A 22,302-nucleotide genomic window follows, 5' to 3' on the forward strand; every position below is an offset into this window, starting at 1 on the left:
GGATAGTGATGAGGATTAAATCAGAAACAAGGGAAAGCATCTGGCAGACTTGGTTGCTCTCTGTATTTTTTCCACGTAGGTATAGCCTTTTTAAGTACAAGAAATCCATATATCACTGAAACACAATGTCACAACTGTAAGATGCTCTTAAGAGGTAATCTAGTTCAACTCCTGTATATTACAAGAGAAGGAACTGAAGCCCCACGAGTGCCCATGGCTTGTCAGAAGGTTGCACTGCCTGGCAGTGGCCAGATGAGAACAATGTCTCAATGTCTCCTGATCTCAGTACAGTGCACACCATATGCAACCCCATAATGTCTGGAGCTCACTTTATTTCAGAAGTGGCAGCATGATTAACCTTTCCAAATAACATAAAAATGTAAAAATAAAGCATTAAATGGATTTACAGCAATAGCTTTTCCTATAATTCACACTGAAAAAAGTAATCTCCTCTAAGGTGCACAAATTTGTTTTCAATCATACTTTATTATATTAAGCTTCAAAATCAGTGGTATATTTTTCTCAGTCACAAAGGTTCTGTCAAGTAATACAAAGTCATCTGGTGGCTTTACAAGGCAGAACTGATTAAAAATGGAAGTTGTCTAGGTCCCAAACACTACAGTTTGAGGACACAAATAAACCCCCCAGAAATTTTAAGCATTATTACATTTTACCTCTTTATCCATAGCAGCATTACAAAGGATTTTTAAGCATCTCACTGAAATGACTTGATAATACCATAACATGAAACTGGAGAGACCTTTGAAATATCTAGACTACAGGAACTTAAACTGGTTTTCTTTAAAGCAGAGAACATTTTCTTTTTCAAATAAAATAAGAATAGCAGCTAACATTTACTGAGTGCTCACCACATGCTCGGCACTGAGTTAAGCATTCTGTAAGTGACCCTATGAGAGGGTACCAATATTATCCCCATGAGTAGGGAGGAAACCGGCGCACAGAAAGACTAAGTCACTTGCCCAAGGACACACAGCTGGGAAGTGGGAGAGCTGGGATACAAATGCACATATTCTGGCTCCACAGCCTATACTCTTCTCCACTACAGAGACTCCAAATAAGAAACAGATAAAAGTGGTTCTGGTGGCAGCAGAGGTAGGGTGGTACCACCACTCTCCTCCTCCTCCCAGTGTTCAAGGATTCTAGAAAACACAACTGGAAAATCTGATTTACCCCTAACTCCTCATTTTAGGCATGAGTAAAACATGAACTGGAGGAGTGACATGACTTGTTTGTATAGAGCTGGGATTCGAATCCAAGAATTTTGTGGATGTTACTGTCAATTTACCCCAAAAGGTAATGGGAAATCAGGGGCCTTTCACCTATTTGGGAGAGAATCTTATTCTTATTACTAGGATAATGACATTGCAGAGATTTTTGTTTGAAATTCTAATGGCTATTCTTTCCTTGTGCATAAATTCCCCTGCCCACCCCCAACAGTATGGGACCAGTACATTAAATCATATATGCATTCACTGTTATTTTAGTAACTGAAAGCTAGTTAACCTTTCATACATTTAAACCTCATAATACCACCTAAGACTAAGCTCTTTGAGGATAGATATGGATTTACCTTTGAATTCTGAGTCTCTTTCAAAGGAACCAGACAAAGAAACTACATAAATAACTGTGGATTTAGTGATCTAATATTTTTTTTAACCTTTTCTCATTACTTGTCTATTCGAGGTACTAAATAGACTGGCAAATGAAAGAGCCACGAAATAGTAAAGATAGTTAAGGAAAGAAGACAAGACTGACTAATCCACAACTTCACAATTGGCAAGTGAAATTGACAACTAGAAACAAAAGAGAACAGACCTGTCCCCTTTTAATCGGCGTTTCTCTTGGTGCCTCTTCTTTTGTTATGCCTGTGTCCCCTGCAGCACTGTCAGTATGTTCCCAGATCACAACATCTTTTTCAATGTCTTGAAGGTTGAAATTCCCTAGTTTGCTTAGTGAGAATCCTTCAATCTAGGAAAAATTAGACACATACTAAAATAAGATAGAAATAATTTTATATCAAACACAGTCTACTAATCTTGGAATAAAAAAATACTCATAGTTCATCAAAAATACAAAAGATATAATTTATGGACTATCACAGAGACATCTATACATTTAAAAATATTTTTAAAAGTAAAAAACAAGGTTTTGATTTGCAAAAGAAATGGTGACTTTGTGAAATAATTCCTCAGTAAATATTCTAAGAGTAGGCAAAATGGCCTAGTGGCTGACGTCATGGGTTCTGAAGTAAAACTGCCTGGTCCCAAATCTCAGCTCCTTCATATACTAGCTGTACAACCTTGAGTAAGGTACTTACTCTCTGTAAGCCTCAGGTTCCTTTAAAAAGGGGTAACACTAGGACTTCCTTCATGGGATGGTTATGATATAAAAAAAATGACCATAAGGCACTCAGATAGAGGTAGTATCTGCTTGTAGCATACAGCACATAGTAACTGCTTAATAAATACAAGACAACTATATTGCTAGAAAATGAAAATTACAAGAACTAGATCCAGCTAATTAGAAAATAATTTTAAATACTATTAATTCTGGGTATGCTGGACATTTTCAAAGTAAATTTTATGTGCTATTAATGAATATTAATGCAAAAGAAAATGGTCTAGTTGAAAAGGCTTGTGAAATGTCAAACGGAGCTGAACAGGTTTCTTCATTGTATGATAGGATTTATCACAGCCTTTAAAACAGGTTAATGAACAGGCCAGGCGTGGTGGCTCACGCCTGTAATCCCAGCACTTTGGGAGGCCGAGGTGGGCGGATCACCTGAGGTCAGGAGTTCGAGACCAGCCTGACCAACATGGAGAAATCCCGTCTCTACTAAAAATACAAAATTAGCCGGGCGTGGTGGCGCATGCCTGTAATTCCAGCTACTCAGGAGGCTGAGGCAGAAGAATTGTTTGACCCTGGGAGGCAGAGGTTGCAGTGAGCCGAGATGGTGCCATTGCACTCCAGCCTGGGCAACAAGAGCGAAACTCCACCTCAAAAACAAAACAAAACAAAAAACAAACAAACAAAAACAGGTTAATGAACAAAATAATATGGGATGGAGTATGGATGTGACATCACATTTCCCAAATGTATTTTTATACCAAATGGGCTACTTCATTGGTTTAGAAGAGAGTGATCCTTCTAAAACAGAAGACACACTCTCCTGTTCATAGTGGTTTCTGTCTCACTCTAGATGAAATGCAGTCCTTTCCAGGGCCTGAGTAACCTGGCTCTTTTCTACTTCTCTGATCCTTCTATCTTCTTGACTCAGAGATGACACCTGGTATTCCCTCTGCTTAAAATGCTCTTCCCCTTAACAAAGTGAGGGAGAATATGACTCATTCTCCCTCACTTTATTCAGCTCTGCTCAAATGTTTTCTCTAAGGAGCTCCACATTTATCATTCTCTGTCCTCCTTACCCTGGTTTATTTTTCCTCAGAGAAAGTACCACCACTGCATATATATTTATTAGTCTCTTGCCCCGATTGGATGTATAAATTCGAGGGCAAGAACTGTGTTTTGTTCACCACTTCTTTTTTCTTCTTTTCTGAGGCAGAGTCTCACTCTGTCTCCCAGGCTGGAGTGCAGTGGCATGATCTCGGCTCACTGCAACCTCTACCTCCTGGGTTGAAGCGATTCTCCTGCCTTAGCCTCCCAAGTAGCTGGGATTACAGGCGCCTGCCACCATGCCCGGCTAATTTTTTTTATATTTTTTTAGTAGAGATGGAGTTTCACCATGTTGGCCAGGCTGCTTCAACTCCTGACCTCAGGTGATCCACCCACCTTGGCCTCCCAAAGTGCTGTGATTACAGGCGTGAGCCACCATGCCCGGCCCTGTTCACCACTTCTAACAGTAACACCCAGAATTAGTTGGTGCCTGGCCACGGTAACTGCTCAGTAAAGATTTGTTGACAGACTGAACTAGTCTTCCACAGAAAACACTTTGGAAAATATTAGGCGTAGTGACTATTTCTTGGTTGGATGTATGTATTCAATATTTTTCTCAACTGGGTAGCCTGACTTTTTGTTTATTTAGTGATGTTTTCTGAAGAGCTGCAGTTTTAGAATTAGATAAAGTTTGATTTCTTAATGTTTTTCTTTATTGATTTTAGTATGTTAAGAAATCCTTTCTGCAAAGGTTTTTCCCTAGGTTTTCTTCTAGGAGTTTCAGAGTTTTTAACTTTTACATTTAGGTCTTTGACCCATTTTGGTTTCCAGCTTTTTGAGGTGGACCTTTAGGTCACTGATTTTAGACCTTTCTTTTTGAATTTAAGCATTTAAATCTAAAACTTGCCCTATGCACACTATTTTAGCTGCATCTGACAAATTTTATATATCTTGTATTTTTTTCTTTCTTTTTTTTTTTTGAGATGGGGTCTTGCTCTGTTTTCTAGACTGGAGTGCAGTGGTGTGATCATAGCTCACTGCAGTCTCGACCTCAACCTCCTGGGCTCAAGCAATCCTCTCACCTCAGCCTCCTGAGTAGCTGGGACTAGGGTGTGTGCCACTATGCCAAGCTATCTTATATTTTTATTATTATTTAGTTCAAAATATGTTTTAATGTCCCACTTGAATTCCTCTTTAATCCATGGAATCCTTTCAAATGTACTATGACTTATTTTAAGAACCAGCATAGGCCCTCCTCTGGGAGGCTGACACAGAAGGTTTGATTGAGCCCAGGAGTTTGAGACCAGCCTGGGCAACATAGTGGAACCTTGTCTCTTAAATTAAAAAAACAGAAAGAACCAGCATGTAGTATATCTTGATGAATGTACCATATGGACTTGAAAAAAATATGTATTCTCCAGTTATTGGGTATAGTGTTTTATAAATATTAATTAGGTCAAGGCGGTTGATACGATGTATCAGTTTATACTATCTATACTGATTTTTTGTTTAGCTAACACAGGTGTCAATTGATGAAGGCTGTTAAAATCTCCTTGTCTGATGGTAGAATATATTCCATCAATTTTTATTTCATGTATTTTGGTGCCCTCTTAATAGCTGCAAACATTTACGATTGTTTTGTCTTCCCAATGAATTGACCCTACCCTAATAAAATGTCCCTTTTGTCTTTGGCATATTTTTTCCGCTTGAAATCAATCTCATCTGATATTAACATAGCCTCTCTCGTTTGGTTACAATTTACATCTTTTGCCATCCATTTACTTTTAACCTATATGTCTTTATATTTAATTTATTTCTTCTAGAATATAGTCTTGCTTTTAAAATTCATTCTGAAGGGGATCTAGTTAAACTGAAGAATTTTTGCACAGCCCTATCAACAGAGTAAACAGACAACCTACAGAATGGGAGGCAATTTTTGCAAACTATACATCAAAGGTCTAATATCCAGCATCTATAAAGAACTTAACAAATTTACAAGGAAAAAATAAACAACCCCATTAAAAAGTTTGGGTAAAGGGCATGATCAGATGCTTTTCTGAAGAAGACATACATGCAGCCAACGAGCATATGAAAAAAGCTCAACATCACCAATCATTAGAGAAATACAAATCAAAACCACAATGAGATACCATCTTACACCAGTCAGAATACTACTAAAAAGTCAAAAATACCAGATGCTGGCAAAGTTACAGAGAAAAGGGAACACTTTCCTCAAAGAGCTAAAAGCAGAACTACCATTCAACCCAGCAATCCCATTACTGAGTATATACCCAGAGAAATACAGATCATTCTACCATAAAGACACAGGCATGCGAATGTTGACTGCAGCACTATTCACAATAGCAAAGAGGTGGAATCAACCTAAACGCCTATCAGTGACACACTGGATAAAGAAAATATGGTACATATACACCGTGGAATACTATGCAGCCATAAAAAAACCCAAGATCATGTCTTTTGCAGGAACATGGATGAAGCTGGAGGCCATTATCCTTAGCAAACTAACGTAGGAACAGAAAACCAAATACCAAATACCACAAGTTCTCACTTATATGTGGGAGCTAAATAATGAGAACTCATGGACACAAAGAAGGGAACAATGGACACTGGGGCCTACTTGAAGGTTAAGGGTAGAAGGAGGGAGAGGAGCAAGAAAAAATAACTATTGGGTACTACGCTTAGTACCTGGGTGATAAAATAATCTGTCCAATAAACTCGTGACATGAGTTTACCTATATAACAAGCCTGCACATGTACCTTTGAACCTGAAAGTTAAAAATAAATAAATAAATTCTGGTAATCTATGCTTTTTAGTGGGGATATTTAGTCTATCAATATTTAAGTTGATTACTGATATCATTGGTTTTAGGTCTAACATTTGAGTGTTTTCCGTTTGTCCACTCAGACATAATTTCCATTTGGTTCTTTTGATATTTCCTACTTCTCTAGCTGACATTTCCTATCTCTTCGTTTATTCCACATGTATTATTTCCTCTGTCATGAAGCATAGCTATAATAACTGCTTTAATGTCTTTGACAGTTGCATCTGGGTCATCTTGGAGTTTGCCTTTATTCATTTTCTTTTCCTTTGAGAGTAGGTCTCACTTTGACTCTTTCTGAGTAATTTTGGATTGTATTTTAGACATTGTAAATATTGTATTATTAGAATTTTGATTCATTTATTTTACTCCAAAAAGTGATGTTTTTGTTTTAGCAGCAGGTAATTAACTTATTTAGGCAAACTGGAAATTATCACACCCCCAGTAGATTGTGGCTCAGATCTTGCATCAGTCCTTTAAGCCTTGGCTCCTAACTATATTCGATCTGCCCCACACAGGCCTGGTTTAGGAGTCTGGCATTAATTTTGAAAAATTCTCAGTCATTAGTCCTTCTACTATTTCTGTTCTTTTTTCTTTCTTCTCCTCTTGGTATTCCCATTATACATATGTTTCAACCTCGACTAACTGACCCAGTTCTTAGGTATTTTGTTCCTTTTTCCTCTTTACTTTTCAGTTTGAGAATTTTCTGTTGCTATCGCTTCATACTCACTGATTTTTCCTGGCTATGTCTAGTCTACTAATGAGCCCAAAGGCATTGTTCATTTCTGTTATAATTTTTTGGATTTCTAGCATTTCCTTTTAAATCTTTTGAGAGTTTCTGCTTCTCAGCTTATATTACCCATTTATTCTTGCATGTTGTCCATTTTTTCCATTACAGCTTTTAGCATATTAATCATTATTATTTTAAATTCCTGGTCTGACAATTTTAACATCTGTCATATCCAAGTTAAGTTCTGACACATGCTCTGTCTCTTCAAGCTGTGCTTTTTGCCCTTCAGCATGCTTTGTAATTTTTTGTTGAAAGCTAGACACGATGTACTGGGTAAACAGGCTTTTAGGGTGAGGTTTTATGTTTATCTGGCTAGGAGTTAGGATGTTTATTGTTTTCTGCAGCTGTCGTGGCTGAAAATTCCTCTGGTGTCCTTGTTTTTGTCTCCCTTGTTGCCTTCGTGTTTCCCTAAAGACTTCTTAAAAAAGGTCTGAGACTTGTAGTTCAGACCTTGTGATCCCTGGAGAGGGGAAACACTGTATAGTCCTAAGATTAGGTCTCAGTCTTTTAGTGAGCTTGTGCCCCTAGACGGTGACCTTCATAACTATTTCCCAGTTCTCCTACTACCACCCTTACTTAGATGAGAAAGGAAGGCTAGAGCAGTGGAGTTAGGTACCTCCCTTCCCGTGGCTAGTAAAACCCAAGGTGGTTAGGCTTCAGTAAGAGTACCTCCGGAGGGCAGGCTTTCAATAATTAAAGAATGCTCTGGGCATTATTTCTAAATGGCAACTTTTCCTTCCTCTCATCCTGCCAGAAGCACTGGGAGATTTTTCTCAGGTCTTTACCCTCAGAGCTTAGTGGGATTCCTGGAGGTATAACTCACACACAAGTCTGAGGAAGCCCTCCTAAGAATGGGAGAAATTTTTAACCCTCGAGCTTGTCCAAACTGAGCCTTCGGAAATTTGTCAACTACACTTTAAATTTTTCTACCCTAGTATTGGCTTCAGTAGCAGGATTCCGCTCCTGGCCTTCTGCTCTGGTAAGCTGTGCTTCACTGTATTACCCTGCTCTCTAATTCTGGGGGCAGTGGTTTGCCCATGACATCAATTGTCTGATGTATCCAAAAAGAATTGTTGATTTTCCGTTTGTTCAGTTTTTTTTCTTGTGAGGATGAGAGTGACGACTTCTGGGCTCCTTTCACGCCAAACTAAACCGGTTCAGGAGTTGGGCAGAGACATCCTGAGTTTTTATACCCAGGGTTCTTTTTAAGGGTTTTAAGGGTTCCACTTATCTGTTATCTTTCCTTTCAGTTCCTCCTCCTGTACCCCTTATCTTCTGGTGGCCCTGGTTCCTCTGGCCAGGAAGAGGACTGATTTTTGTCTTAAATCAGAGTTGCCTTTAGGGGTAGAGCTACAGAAAAACAGGAAACTCACTCTGTGTTGGTCATTTGCTCCAAGTTTTGACTCCCCTCTAAAGCCTGTTTGCATTTGTTCAGAATGCAGGTTTTTCATGCTGTTGTTTCTGTATTTTGCCCAGAGTTTATAGTTGTTATTTGCAGAAGGATCACTTGATTAGGAGTTCACACTTCCACACCGTTAAGTGGAACTTGACTTTCTACTGAAGGAGAAAAGGACTATAACATTTGTTCTCCTTCCTTGTTTCAGGAATTTTACATTCATTATCTCATTCAAGGTTCAGAATGACATTGAGGCTCAGAGATTAAATAACTTGCTCAAGGTCACAAGGATGTGAGTGGCAAAACAGAGATGAGTCCCAGTGCTGGTAAACTTGAAAATCACCTTTTTTTCTACTATATTATCTGGCATCTCTAAAGTATGAATATCTGCTAAGGACTAGGTTTGTATAATATAAAATTATTCTTCATTCACAACTCACTATGATTAACTTCAATCATATCAAGATTTAATGACAATAAAATGGGAATTATGATTGGGAATAAAGGTTGGAGAGGGTTGGAGTCTCCAACATGGAAGAGATCTGGGTAGGTTGGGACAGAATGACTAAAAGATTTGTGAAAAGACAGATCAGAGAACACAGGCACAATACACTAAACTTCCTGACAGGGAATTTGGTCTTGTCCATCTTTGTATTTCAGGGACTACTACGATGACTAGTATACACAGTGCTTTAAATATTTTGAAGGAATTAACAGTTAGATACTCTCATGTACGTAATTATGAGGACCTCATTGGATTTTCTGCAGAAATAATGTATGTAAAATATCTAGCATAAAGATACTTAGTAAGTATTAGTTCCATTCTCTTCACTTCCTAACTAGTTTAAAATGCTGAAAACCACAGGATCATTTTGGTTCGGGTGGTAGTGTGCCTTAATGGATCCAGTGATTTCAATCCAGTGTTTGATCACCACATACCTGCTTTTGTCATTAAATTTTGAATAAACATGATCCAATCAAAATCAAATTCAGTATCACTTTAGAGAGTTTCCGGTATCACTAACAAGGAAATAATATGCTGGCCATAGGAAAGGGTATCCATACTACCCTGAAGTATCCTTAGGAGAATCTCATCACCAGAAGAGATTTTTCTTTTTCCTGCATTCTCATGTTAATGACAGATGACTACTTAGAGAAGATCAAGACACATGAAAAAGCAGATCTCATTCAGTAAGATGGTAGTGAGCAAGGCAACTTATCCAACTTGTGCTAGGGTTTTTTTAGGTGCAGGAGTCCACCTGATTTAATCCTATCCTAAATTCCTGTCTCTCTTAGATCAAGGTGAAAGGAAAACTTCAAAGACTTCACAGATTCCTACTTGGGTGTGCTGGAAAGAGTTATTTATCAACTAAGGGTTGACTTTGTTCTCTTGCTCTTTTTTCTACCAGGACAGTAGTCTGGTAGAGATACCCTCTCATGGCTCTGAATTCTCTCAATACCACAGGCACAAAGAGAACTACCTTTAGGTTACTAGGATACACAGCATGCAATAATCCCTTATGCCAGGATAGTTTTCTAAGTGAGTTATTCTATTTCAGTCTTTATTCCCACGGCCTGGTAGACAGAAGTCCCTGCTTAATCTCACCTTATTAAGTATAAGGAAAAAATTCTCTTTAAATATATTTTTTGATGTGTACTCATTGTTAAGAACTCCTTAAATGATGAGAGAAACTTGTGTGCATTAAGAAAAGTAGTTACGATAGCCAATGTGTCAAAGTAAGCTTTTCACTAAGGGGTCTTTCTATAAAATGGGAGTTTTTCTACACATAAAAGTGTATCAAGGTAATACCAAGGGATTACAAATAAGGTTTCTAAGAGGATGAGCTAATATCATGTTGACTCTTTCAGATGGTCTCTTCTTAAATCTTACTTGAACAAATCAACTCAACATTAATTTATCCAGAAAGAAAGAGTGATCACATGAATTCTAATTCATCTTTAAAATAATGTCAAAATATTATTCAAGAGATGACTATTAGGTCCTGCATCTTGTGGTACAGGTAGCAATTTCAATGTTTATATATTTTTTTGTTTTACAGGTTATGGGGAGAAATAGATTAGAAACAGAAAGTAAGTTACAGTGAACCAAATGCTTCCCACAGTCTGTCTGTCTGGAGGTGATATGTAAATTCAAGTATCAATTCAGAAAACTGTACCCAAAGAAAGAATGTACCAAATGGTAAATTTACAGGGTCAGTCTCTTGTTCGTCTCAGGACCTTATATATTTCAAAAATTGAGAGATTTTGCAGTCTAGAAAGGTAATAATATCCCTAAGCAGGTTATAGGGCAACACACTGAAATCAAACACATTAGTATTTCAGCAGTGAAAGGTATGAATATTCACACGAGTAGAATAAATAAATCCATGTCAGTTCTGGTTAGGTGTCTAGATTTTGAGATTATGCAAAACTTAATTGTGGACCTGTAATAAAATCTGTTCAGATATATAAGCAAAAAAATGTTTTATACCCATGATCCTAGATATACAGGCAAAAGGGGTTCTTTCCTCTGCTGAAGAAAGAAAATGGCCATCAGGGCAAACACATAAGGTGGCAGACCTCCTTCTTCAGGGCGATCTATACTGCAAAGCTACAAACAAGGGAAAAGAAAGTTAAGCATTCTTTTTGTACGAATTTGTCATTTACACGATTTGGCCTAAAACCTGTAACCTCATTCTTGTTTACTACATGATTAACGGTAATTCTTCAGCTGAAAATAGCAGTTATAAAATATACAACTTCCTTATACTTTTGCAGCAACCACATATTGTGGTTTTAAGTGATAGTTTCAATTTTGAATATTTAATCCTGTTAACCATACTCACTTGTGGATGGCCCTAAAATATTACTTCCTATTTTATTTTTTGATATCCATGGTCAATTCATTCATTTGTTTAGAATACATGTTAATGAATTAAAAATGATTGTTCAGTTACACATTAAGCCAGTTCAATGGTCCTCTTACCCTAACCCATAGCGTCTTGCATATGCATGCTTTGGTCACAAAGATTGGTGTGGGGAGAGAACGTGGACAAACTCATCATCACTAATGGAAATAACAACTAAAAGGGCACGTTCTACTTAGTGATGAAGCAGGCGGTGGTTTTCAAAGGATAGCATATTATAATTATAATTTAGCCAGTGAAGAGTGGGAAATCTGTTATTCATTCAGGATCCAAGAAACGGGAAGTATCTATTGTTATTGATATACCTGAATCAGTAAAGCTTTTGATTTTCTCTAAAAGCACATACACGGAATCTCTTTTTTTTTTTTTTTTTTTTTTTTGAGACAGAGTCTTGCTCTGTCACCCAGGGTGGAGTGCAGTGGCACGATCTTGGCTTACTGCAACCTCTGCCTCCCAGGTTCAAGCGACAGAATCTCAATTTTATAATCATGACTCAATCTCACATTTTGGGGGAACGTTAAATCTTCTACTGTTTGAGTATTTTAACTGAAATATATTTAAAACATTATGGAAATGTAAACAAGATCAGAGAGTATCTTCTATTTTTTGCCGTCTCTGTGTATGTTATTGGATATGATATGAGAAGCTTTATCTCAACTTTCCTGTGCCTAACAACCACTGTGGTAAACTAGTTAAAATGTAAATTCCTGGGCCTTATCCTCTGAGATTTAACTCACAAATCTGATTTTTAATAAGCCCTATAAATCATTTTGATCTTTTGAGCAATACTGTTAAAGTGAAACAGAAACACTGAATCTTCCGTCTGTACGTGTTTCTGTTGCAAAATTCAGATGCCTTTCTCTTTTGATGTCTATAAATTTGCATTTAAACACTGAAGATTAAATTAAGTAAAAATCAAAGCATACTGCTTATACATATGTAGAATGTATTCATGCATAAAGACCTCAAGCCTACCTTTGCCCAGTACCTAAATGCAATCACCAAAGGAACCAGCTTTGGTTCTAGTTTTCCAAGGGCAGTTAAATGCTTTGTTGTCAGACAAGCATTTTCATTTCCTGCGCTCACTTTACACAGAAGACCACTGGTGAGAGGTGGGGGAGGAGGATGGGAAAGAAAAAAAGAAAAAAGTGTTACACAGGTCTCAAAGTGTCTTTTATGCCAACAACTAATATACATGGATAATAAATACTTCAAAAATAAAAAGCTTAAAAGTGAAAAAAACTCAGTACATCTTTATGAGTAATTTAATAAATTTTCTTTACAAAAAAGATATCGTGGCTATTTTCTGAGTAAACTTTATTTTTTGGATTAATAATTTTGTTTTCAAATATTAAAATTATTTTTTTGGGGGAAATGCAAATAAGGAAAATATTATCAAATGTTTCGGGCCAGGCGTGGTGGCTCACGCCTGTAATCCCAGCACTTTGGGAGGCCAAGGCGGGCAGATCACGAGGTCAGGAGATCGAGACCATCCTGGGTGAAACCCTGACTCTACTAAAAATATAAAAAATTAGCCAGGTGTGGTGGTGCGCACCTGTAGTCCCAGCTACTCGGAAGGCTGAGGCAGGAGAATGGTGTGAACCCAGGAGGCGGAGGCTGCAATGAGCTGAGATTGCGCCACTGCACTCCAGCCTGGGCAACAGAGCGAGACTCCGTCTCAAAAAAAAAAAGTTTCAAATGGGAGCATGATTCATCTCTGTAACAATAAAAGAGTGTTTTCCCAAGAGTTGGAAGAATGTACCTAATGAAGAATCATTACAGCCTATAAACCACCCATTTACAGTAGTGACAGTAATGCTTTCACACAGAGGCAGAGAGAGAGATAAACCAGAGAGGTCACACTGTTACTCAGCACTGCCATAAATGCTGCCAAAAAGGGTGGCAAAATACAGGTGATTACAGCAAGTAACTATTTAATAAGGCTGTTTTTTAACGAGTTGAAATGGACCGAAATACTTCCTTGCTATATTTTTTCTTTTAAGTCATTTTATTACTTTTAAAACGGGATTTTCCCCTTTTACATCAAATGCCAAAAGTATAGGGAGAATGTTAGTAGGAACCATGTGTGATAACCAAATAAAAAGCTTATAATTCTAGAAATTGGACATTAAGATGTAGTAAAGTACTTGTGCTTTTGGCAAGTTGAGAGTTAGTAAATAAACAGTTTAAATAAATGAGACCTTTGCTTTTCTCTGCACACCACCACTGGCACCCTAGCATGGAAGTCTGCATCAACATCAATAAAGGAGTCTGAGGAAAGAAGAAGAAAAATATTAAGTGGGTTAATTAAAGCTTTGTTTAAAAGCAGAACCAGATAAAGTACAAGTACCAGTTGTCCCTTAGCTGTTGAGTCTTTTGAAAGACCACTACTAAATAATGCTCTGCAATGACTTGAAAAGGAAAAAATATTACATTCAAAAACCAAGTTATCACATTAGTGTAAAACCCTTAGTTTGTAAAGTGAATGTTTCATTATAAGTGACTACATCATTGGATCAGAAAATTCAAAGGTTATATGGATAACAATTAGAAATATAGGTAATACGTTTAAAAACAAAGTTGCTGTAAAAGCTACTAAAATATTCAGTGTCAAAATATGTATTGATTGAAGACAAAATTTAACCAAAACAAGGAGGATGGGGATGACTAATTCAAGAGATGACACAGTTTCATAAGGACTATGTAAAACACAAAAAGCCATAAAGCCCCAAGGTGGACATTGTATTAGACAACTGATAAACCTAAATGGGCACCACTCTGTGGATTCATTAATTAGGGTTGGGTTACACCTATTCACTGTTGGTAAAATACTGATTTTAACCATTGATAAAAGCAGATTATCCTTCAGTTTTACCCTCAAGAGTACATTTTACATATTTTGCATTTCTTAGTCACATCTAGGACTCATTTAATCTTTATAAATAGTGATGATGTCATCAAGCTAAAAGCTTTACTTATGAAATGGTTATTCTGCATAGTAGAACTACTAACAGGACTCTAGTTAATAATTCATGGGCATTTGCTTTGGATATTACCCACATAAATAATTTTAAAAGCATGCCTTGCTATTTTCAAAGTTTGAGAAATAAGATAGATCCAAATTATAGACAACATAAAAAATTTTTAAATGTGGAATTTGGCCTTACCACTGTTCTTTAAACATTCTTGAACAAGTAAGAGGACATCTGGCTGAGACATCTAGGAAATAAATCAATGAATACATGAAATTATTCCTAAGTGATTTTGCTTCACTGATATAAGAGTCATCCGAAGTTCCCCAAATTCCTTTCTAAATGAGAAATGCACATTGCTACCAAAGTAAAGAAATTACTCACTATGTTGTTTGCATATGTCAGTCAAAGACAGACTGATCAACACCAAATGAAGACGAATGTGGGCAAGAGACCTACTATACAACTAACTTCTGATTTAACTAATTATTGAGGTTAACCTGCCTCTCAGCAAGTCTCAAAGTGGTAGCTGGAAGTTTGTCAAACTGCTAACAATATTACCTTTCACTCTAATACCATTGCAACAGATAGCTTACTGGTCCCGGAGTCAGTCTTGCACTTCTTTTTAAAATCCTTGTTTCGCATTGGAGCCGGGGCCATTTAAAATCATAAACTGTATCCTTACAACTCTCAGTGACTTCTTACTGCCCTTAGGTCAAAACCAAATTCTTTATTTACCATGGTCTACACAATTCGGCCAGTCAAGCCCAGCCTACCAAGCCATCCTAATCTCCTGCTCTTCTTTTTCTCGGTCCCTTCACCATACTTACACAACCTTTCTTTTAGCTCCTTGAATATGCCAAACTCTTTATTGATTTAGGGTATTTGCAAATGCTGCTCCCCCTGCCTGAAACTCTTTTCCCTCCCGTTTCCCCCTCTCCTGCAGGTTCCTTTTCGACTTTTAGAACTCAGCTTAAATGTTCCCTCTTCAAAGAGGCCTTCATGACTGCTGTATCTCTGCCCAGACCTTGTCATTTTCTATCCCTGAACCTTAACCTGCACAGCTCTCACTATAATTACAAGGTAATTACTAATCTCCTCTACTAGATGAGTTCCATAAAGAGGAACCATCTCTGTTTTGTCCTTTATAACCTAGTATGTCTGCCATACAAATGGGATGAGTGAATATTTGCTAAATGAATTAATGACACCGGATCAAAATAACTGCTATGGCTGGTAAATCACTGATCAGAATTTAAGGTTAAAAAAACAGTCTATTGGGTAGCTTACCAGGTAGCTACAGCACTCAGGTTTAGCAAGAAGTAAGAGGTTGTAAAATAGAACCTCTGGGGCCCCAGAATCTGGATTTTTTTTGAGAGAGGTGGGGCTGGCCAGGCTGTTCATGAACTCCTGGGCTTAAGTAACCCTCCAACCTCAGTCTCCCGAGTAGCTGGGATTAGAGGGTGAAGCCACTGTACCCAGCTCAGAATATGGATTTGTAACAAGCAACCCAAGTAACTGCAAACACATCATCTATAAACAGGCCTGTGGGAACTAACAGCAGAGAAATGGATAATCTACTAAAGTGCCTTTTGGTTTTTTGTTTTTTTAAGAGATAGGGTCTCACTATGTTGCCCAGGCTGGAATGCAGTGGCAATTCTCAAGTGCAGTCACAGCTAACTACAGCTTTGAACTTCTGGGCTCGTGATCCTCCCGCCTCAACCTCCAGAGTAGCTGGGACTACAGAACTGTGCTGTGTCCAGCTACACTCCAGTTTTAAAATTCTAACTCATCAACATACTTTTAAATCATGTTTAAACCAGAAATCCAGGCTAGGTGTAATTCTTTAAAAGCCTAATTATTTTAACAAAATAGTTATACAAAAAGAGGAAACTCCAGAGACAATTAAGCTTTCAGATCATAAATGTTTAAATATCTACACTTTAAAATCTGAATTCCCTTTCTGCCGCTGGAAAGTTGATTTTATCAAGAAAATTTACTCTTTTTAAGTAACAGAACCTAAACACCCCCATCAGGTGCACATGGTTGAAAAACCAGTGTTGGATGTATAAAAGATCTACAGACTAAAATAAGTATGAAAATTTGCAGAGTATTAAAAAAAAAAAAGCTCTGAAACTGAAGGCAAGCGGATGCTGTCATTACACTTAAAATATCTTCAAATATCTAAAATATATTCATAGACAGTTTACATTTGTAAGAAAGAATTTCCATACCACTCTGGAAGTGCCAGCATTTCATTTTGTACTTACAATGGCTGGAAACTGGATGTCAATGTTTACATCCGAATTTTTGAAACCCAATCTGCTACAGGATGACCCATATAATCTTAGGGAACAATCTAAAAAATAAATAAATAAATAAAAGTAATAAATACAGTAGAATTTCTCAAAAGTTATAACAAAACACTGCTATTTCAGAAGCAGAACCATCAATTAAAATTACACACAAAAGCAAACTTATATTCAAGACTAGCATAAACAAAGGACAGAAATAGGTGGCTCTTTGCTCTTCACTTAATTTAATACGGAAGGCTGCATCAACTATGATTTAGCTTAACAGCCACTCTTCATATCAGTTGTAAAACATCAAATTGCTACATTATCATGTATTTTATGAATAAAATACTATTATCTAAATATCACATTTTATGAAGAAAATACTATTTAAAATATTTTTTTAAATGTGCCAGTTGAAAAAGAATGTCTTTGTTTAAATTTATAAACCTGATAGTATATTCAAGAGCTAATGCAAACGTTTCTTTTCACCTTTTAGAATGCACCCATTGGTGTAATTTACTATAAGGAGGTTTTAGTAAAACAATAATAAAAATAATCTTTTGACATATTTAATATGAATTTCTCATTACATTATGAACAAAAAGCGTTTGCTGTAACAAAATCCCAATAAACTTCTGAAAAATAATTACAATATCACTGACATAATTTAAAACGCTAGGCAGCAGACACTTCACTCTTCAGAGGAAGACGTGTATGTATATGAGTACTATCTATACTATAGCATTTATTTTCAATGTTTTACTATGATGCCAAAATAGTATCCTTTCTCATCAGGGGTTGGTTTTCTTGTTTGTTTAAGGTTTGCTAAAATTCAAGTGATTTCTTTGGGTTTTAGCAGTTTTCCACAACAAAGTACGTTCATTTTTACATGAAATTTTACAGTAAAAATCATCAAAATTACAATTGACTTTTCAGGAAATACACGTATAATAAAATGAGATTATTTTCCCTTATTCTTATGAAAGTATATATGTTACAAATACTATATGTATGATCTTTCAGTAGAACGAACAGTTTTAAGATTTATAAGGTGACAAATATAAATAATGATTCCAACCCTAGCTGTGAATCAGAATCACTTGTCGAGCTTTGTAAAAATAGTTGTCCATGGCTTCACAGATAATTCTGATGCACAGCAAGAATTGAGAATGATGAAGCTATTCCAACCATTTACCTAAACAGGAATGGCCAGTGGAGGTTGGGGGATGATGTGGGGTGGGGTTTGTTGCTATCAAGGATTGACAGCAGTTGTGTCAGGCATTGAACATACCTGACCTTAAATTTTCATAGTAATACACTCCAAATAGTTGTGCCCCCTCCCCATCATGCCAAAGGTCTAAAGTTAAAAACAGGCAGAAGACAGACATAACTTGGAAAATCAATTCAACAGTGCACAAAATCCAATACAAATTTCTTAAAACTAGTTTTCAAAGTTCATTTTAGATGCTGCAATTCTCTTAAGTACAGTTAAATAAAATCTTTTTTTTTTTTTTGACATGAATAACCTGAAAATAACTTCAGGATACTTCTCTTGATTTTAACTCAAAAATATGGTGTCAATTTAGATGAGCGGAAAGGGAAACATACGTACACAAGAGTCCCACAGTGCCCCAATAATGCAGGGCATTCAACTTAAAGTTCACACACAGGGTAAAATTTATAATGGAAACAGGTTTATAATGACAATGCATATGAAAGTCCTTGTTACCTTAGGGAAAGCCAGGGAAAACAAAAAACAAAAAAATAGAAAACACAAGAGCTTCATGACATGGTAAATAAATTTCTATTTGGTGAAAATTACTATTGGTAGGAGAAATGAATGAGGTACTTTTAGGTAGTTAAATAGAAAAACAAATCTAGAAAATACCTGGTAACTTGTGTTGGAACACATTTTCCATGATACGTTTAATTTCTAGCCTCTGTTCCAAGTTCTCATTGTGTAAGCCAAATTCCTGTACCACTTTGTCAATGGCAATGCCAACTGCATTTATCTGGGAGGGTGTTGGTGGGGGTAACGTAGTGAGCAACTCTTCCTCTTGCTTCTCCTTTTAAGATCAAATGTTGAGATTAAAAATGACTTACACATAGTTTTGACCTTCTACCATTCATGAAGACAACACCCTATAGAGTTTTCTTTTTCTTAGCCCTCCCTTCTCATTTTAGCTGTGTTAGTTTTCATCCTATCAAACATATACATACTTCCTTATGCACAAAATGTGGATCAGTGATAACAGAGGATAGGCGGGCATAAGGAGAAAGTGTAAGGAAAGAATATTAAAAACAGCACTTACAAACATTGTTTGCTTTAATACTAGTATAAGGACATATACCTGGGTCCTATCAATGACTTCATATATCCTGATGCTGCCCTTAAGGAAATTCACAAGATTAACCAGTAAAATACATCTGACCAGTATTATGTATTTTGGCTCAAATATATTCAATAAATAAAGCAGTAAAGTTATCAATATCATAGCCTTAAGGAGAAGAAAGCCACAAAGATGACAAGTAATAACAACTAACAAGTAAGGAGACTTGTTTGGGTTACATTCAATTTACCTTAATGTTTTTCTTGTGCCTCTTTTCCTTGATATGCTTATGGGCAAATGCAATGGATTCAATTAAAACATCACAGAGTCTGCAGGTGTACTTTGCTGTAGGGTAGTTTCGTGGTCGCTATAATTTGAAGAGATTTATTTAGAGAGAGACATAAGTAAAACCAAACATTCAGATAAACAAAATCAGCCAGGAAATGATTTCCCCTTCAATTTCTTTTCTCTAAAGAGACAGGAGTCTCACTATGTTGCCCTGGCTGGACTGAACTGGCTATTCACAGATACCATTATAGCATACTACAGCCCCAAACTCCCGAGCTCAAGCAATCCTCCTGCCTCAACCTCACAAGTAACTGGGGCTACAGGTATGCCACTGTGCCTGGCTTCTTCTTCACTTTTAAAATTGCTACTGTTATTCTTCCCTTTATCACTACCCTAACAGTCATTTTAAGTATAATAGCAATGACTCCTAATCCTATTAAATCACACTGGACATCACTTTTAACTTGTAGTGCTTAAATACTGATAACCAAAGTAGGATATCTAATTGATCAGAGCATGCATACTCAATTAACAACAAAATTGAGGCCAAAACCAGGATTCTAACCAACAAATATATATATAAGGATGTTACCCTTTTTAGCCTGTCAATGCAGTCTCTCTTCAGTCTCTCCTCAGCCTGCTGTAAGCCTAGCAGCTCCTTCGTTGAAAGTACAGACTCATCGATCACAGGGCCTTCCAAGTCTCCATCCTGCTCATTTTCCTCATTTCTAGTCTTCCGTGGCTTCCTAGGTCTGGACCTCTGCTTCTTGTTTTCTTAAGGTGGGGGAAAAATATTATTGGCAATATTAAATAATGCCACTCCTGAGCAAAAAGCAGACCTTACATATGTATTAAATCATGTGAGAGAATAAATCACATCTGAATGCAGAGCAGAAGGAAAGGTAGCTGTCCTATGGACAAAATGCTTTAATACTGTATTCAGTGAGCACATCACCTGCAGACATTAAGCCATAGAAATCATCTTTTTGGAAAATTTAAAAGAATTCCACTTCAATCATATAATTTGATTTTTATTATCTCTTCCTGGTATACTGCTGAGCATAGCAAAGCAACAGAAAAATTATACTCTGAAGGCAAGTATATCTATAATTCTATTATATTAAAATATTACAATACATATTGTAAATATATCTTACATATTCTATAATATCTGTAAGTACACCTGTTATTCTCATTAAAACCACCCACATTTGCTTTCATCTTCTATAAGTGAACAATCTCAATAAGGCAAAATGGAAAATGTACCCCTGGACAACTCAGAAATCAACTATATCCTCATCTGGAGTGAAAAATCATCATTTAGTTGCAAATTTAGCCATCAATAACACCTAAGCCGGGTCCCTCCATTAATATGAAGAAGTCCAAGCCAAAATTTTATTTACTAAGGACAACTATCTCTCATTTTACCTTTACCTTCATTTTAGCTTATTTGAATGGCCTGTACACTGAGCATATTTCAAAGGAAAAAAACAACTGGCCATTGAAACAAAAGTTTTCTCTAAGTACATTTGTTTATAAACTCTGCTATTAGTTCTATAATCCTTATAATGAATAAAAATCATCCTGTTCCTTTTTAAAACTTATAACTTTTCAACTTGTTAAAGTGATTGTGGGATTAAACCATAAAAAATTGTTTTAGATAGCTTTGATAACTTATATCGAGTTTTAAAAAATGAAACTATTAGTAACACATTAGTGCTTGGAAACATAAACCTACTGAAAAGCCCTACATGAAGTAATTCCTCCATCAAGTTTTCAGAGGAACTCATTACTACTAGTATGGCAATTACAATGAACTGGCAGGCTGAAAAGAAAATATAGGACCTCCAATTTTATAAAAAGCTTGCTGAGAGCGCTAAAGGATAAGCAGCAAGCATTGTGCTAAAACTACCTGAGATAACTATCACAAAATTCTGCAAACACCTTCTACAATATGAGAAAATTTAAAAATTAAAAAAAATTAAAGTGTTGGAAAAGTAGTTTTAAAAAATCAATCAAAATACACTGAACAAATAAAATACTAAAAGGTAAGTTGTCATTTCAACAGAAAATCAGGCTACCTTGCGCTACCTTAATACTTCCTTTTTAATACTCCCCCTACACCCAATTAAATTATCATAATATTTTAAGGCCAGTATTTCTGGTCTGAACAATTTTTTTTTTTTCAGATAAGCACTTATTTTACTTAGAGATGTATCCATTTTCATTTAGTTTGCTTATCATTATAAACATTATCAAAAAAACTGCATCTAACTTCAGTGTTTATTACAGGTTTCTTAGGCAAAAACTCCTTATAAATTTAAAATAATATTGCAATACCCTTTAGAAAAGCCCCTATTAGTTCACAAGCCAGTAAGTGATAGGGAACCGAATTCCTTTTTTAAACTCTTCCTCTCTTCTGGTCACAAAGGTTTCTCCATATAACCATATTTGCTGTCATTTTCTAGAAAGAGTAACTTCTCTCTTCCTCCAAAGACCTCAATCAACTCCTACTGCTTTTATACAGAAGTGGATGGCTGCAGAAATTCTGTCAGATAACGGCAGCTACCATGATGGTGTATCTTATTATGCAACAGATGTAAAGCACTTTATATGTACTGCCTTATTTAATCCCTACAGCAATCCTGCTAATACTCTCCCCATTGTACAGAAGGGGACAATGCTAATCCAAGAGAATAACTTCTCCAAGAACACACAGCTAAATCAAAGTAAAGGGATTGAAAATATAGATTAAAATATGGATGGGGCCAGGTGCAGTGGGTCATGCCTGTAATTCCCAGCACTTTGGGAGGGTAAGGTGGGAGGACTGCTTGAGCTCAGGAGTTCAAGACCAGCCTGGACAACACAGTGAGATGTCATCTCTAGCAAAAATGAAAAAAATCAGCCAGCAAGATGACTCACTCCTGTGGTCCCAGCTACTCGGGAGGCTGAGACGGAAGGACTGCTTAAGCCCAGGAGGTGAGGCTGTGGTGAGTCATGATTGCGCCACTGCACTCCAGCCTGGGTGACAGAGTGAGACTCTGTCTA

At 36.6% G+C, this 22,302-nt stretch overlaps 1 protein-coding gene across 8 annotated transcripts in view; it reads right to left on the reverse strand.

Moving 5' to 3' along the window:
- TUT7 (terminal uridylyl transferase 7) overlaps positions 1-22,302 on the reverse strand; it is a 65,253-nt gene that overhangs the window by 37,147 nt on the left and 5,804 nt on the right. For all 8 annotated transcript variants that reach the window (XM_004048197.5, XM_004048198.5, XM_055350702.2 and 5 more), the window contains exons 3-11: positions 19,847-20,028; positions 19,217-19,333; positions 18,525-18,702; positions 16,610-16,698; positions 14,535-14,586; positions 13,569-13,638; positions 12,343-12,469; positions 10,932-11,051; positions 1,837-1,989 (exon numbers count right to left, since the gene is read on the reverse strand). In XM_004048197.5, the coding sequence (XP_004048245.4) occupies positions 1,837-1,989; positions 10,932-11,051; positions 12,343-12,469; positions 13,569-13,638; positions 14,535-14,586; positions 16,610-16,698; positions 18,525-18,702; positions 19,217-19,333; positions 19,847-20,028 (1,088 nt within the window). The remainder of the gene's footprint in view (positions 1-1,836; positions 1,990-10,931; positions 11,052-12,342; positions 12,470-13,568; positions 13,639-14,534; positions 14,587-16,609; positions 16,699-18,524; positions 18,703-19,216; positions 19,334-19,846; positions 20,029-22,302) is intronic.

This window comes from Gorilla gorilla, chromosome 13 (genome assembly GCF_029281585.2).
Source record: "Gorilla gorilla gorilla isolate KB3781 chromosome 13, NHGRI_mGorGor1-v2.1_pri, whole genome shotgun sequence".
Lineage (NCBI taxonomy): Eukaryota > Metazoa > Chordata > Mammalia > Primates > Hominidae > Gorilla > Gorilla gorilla.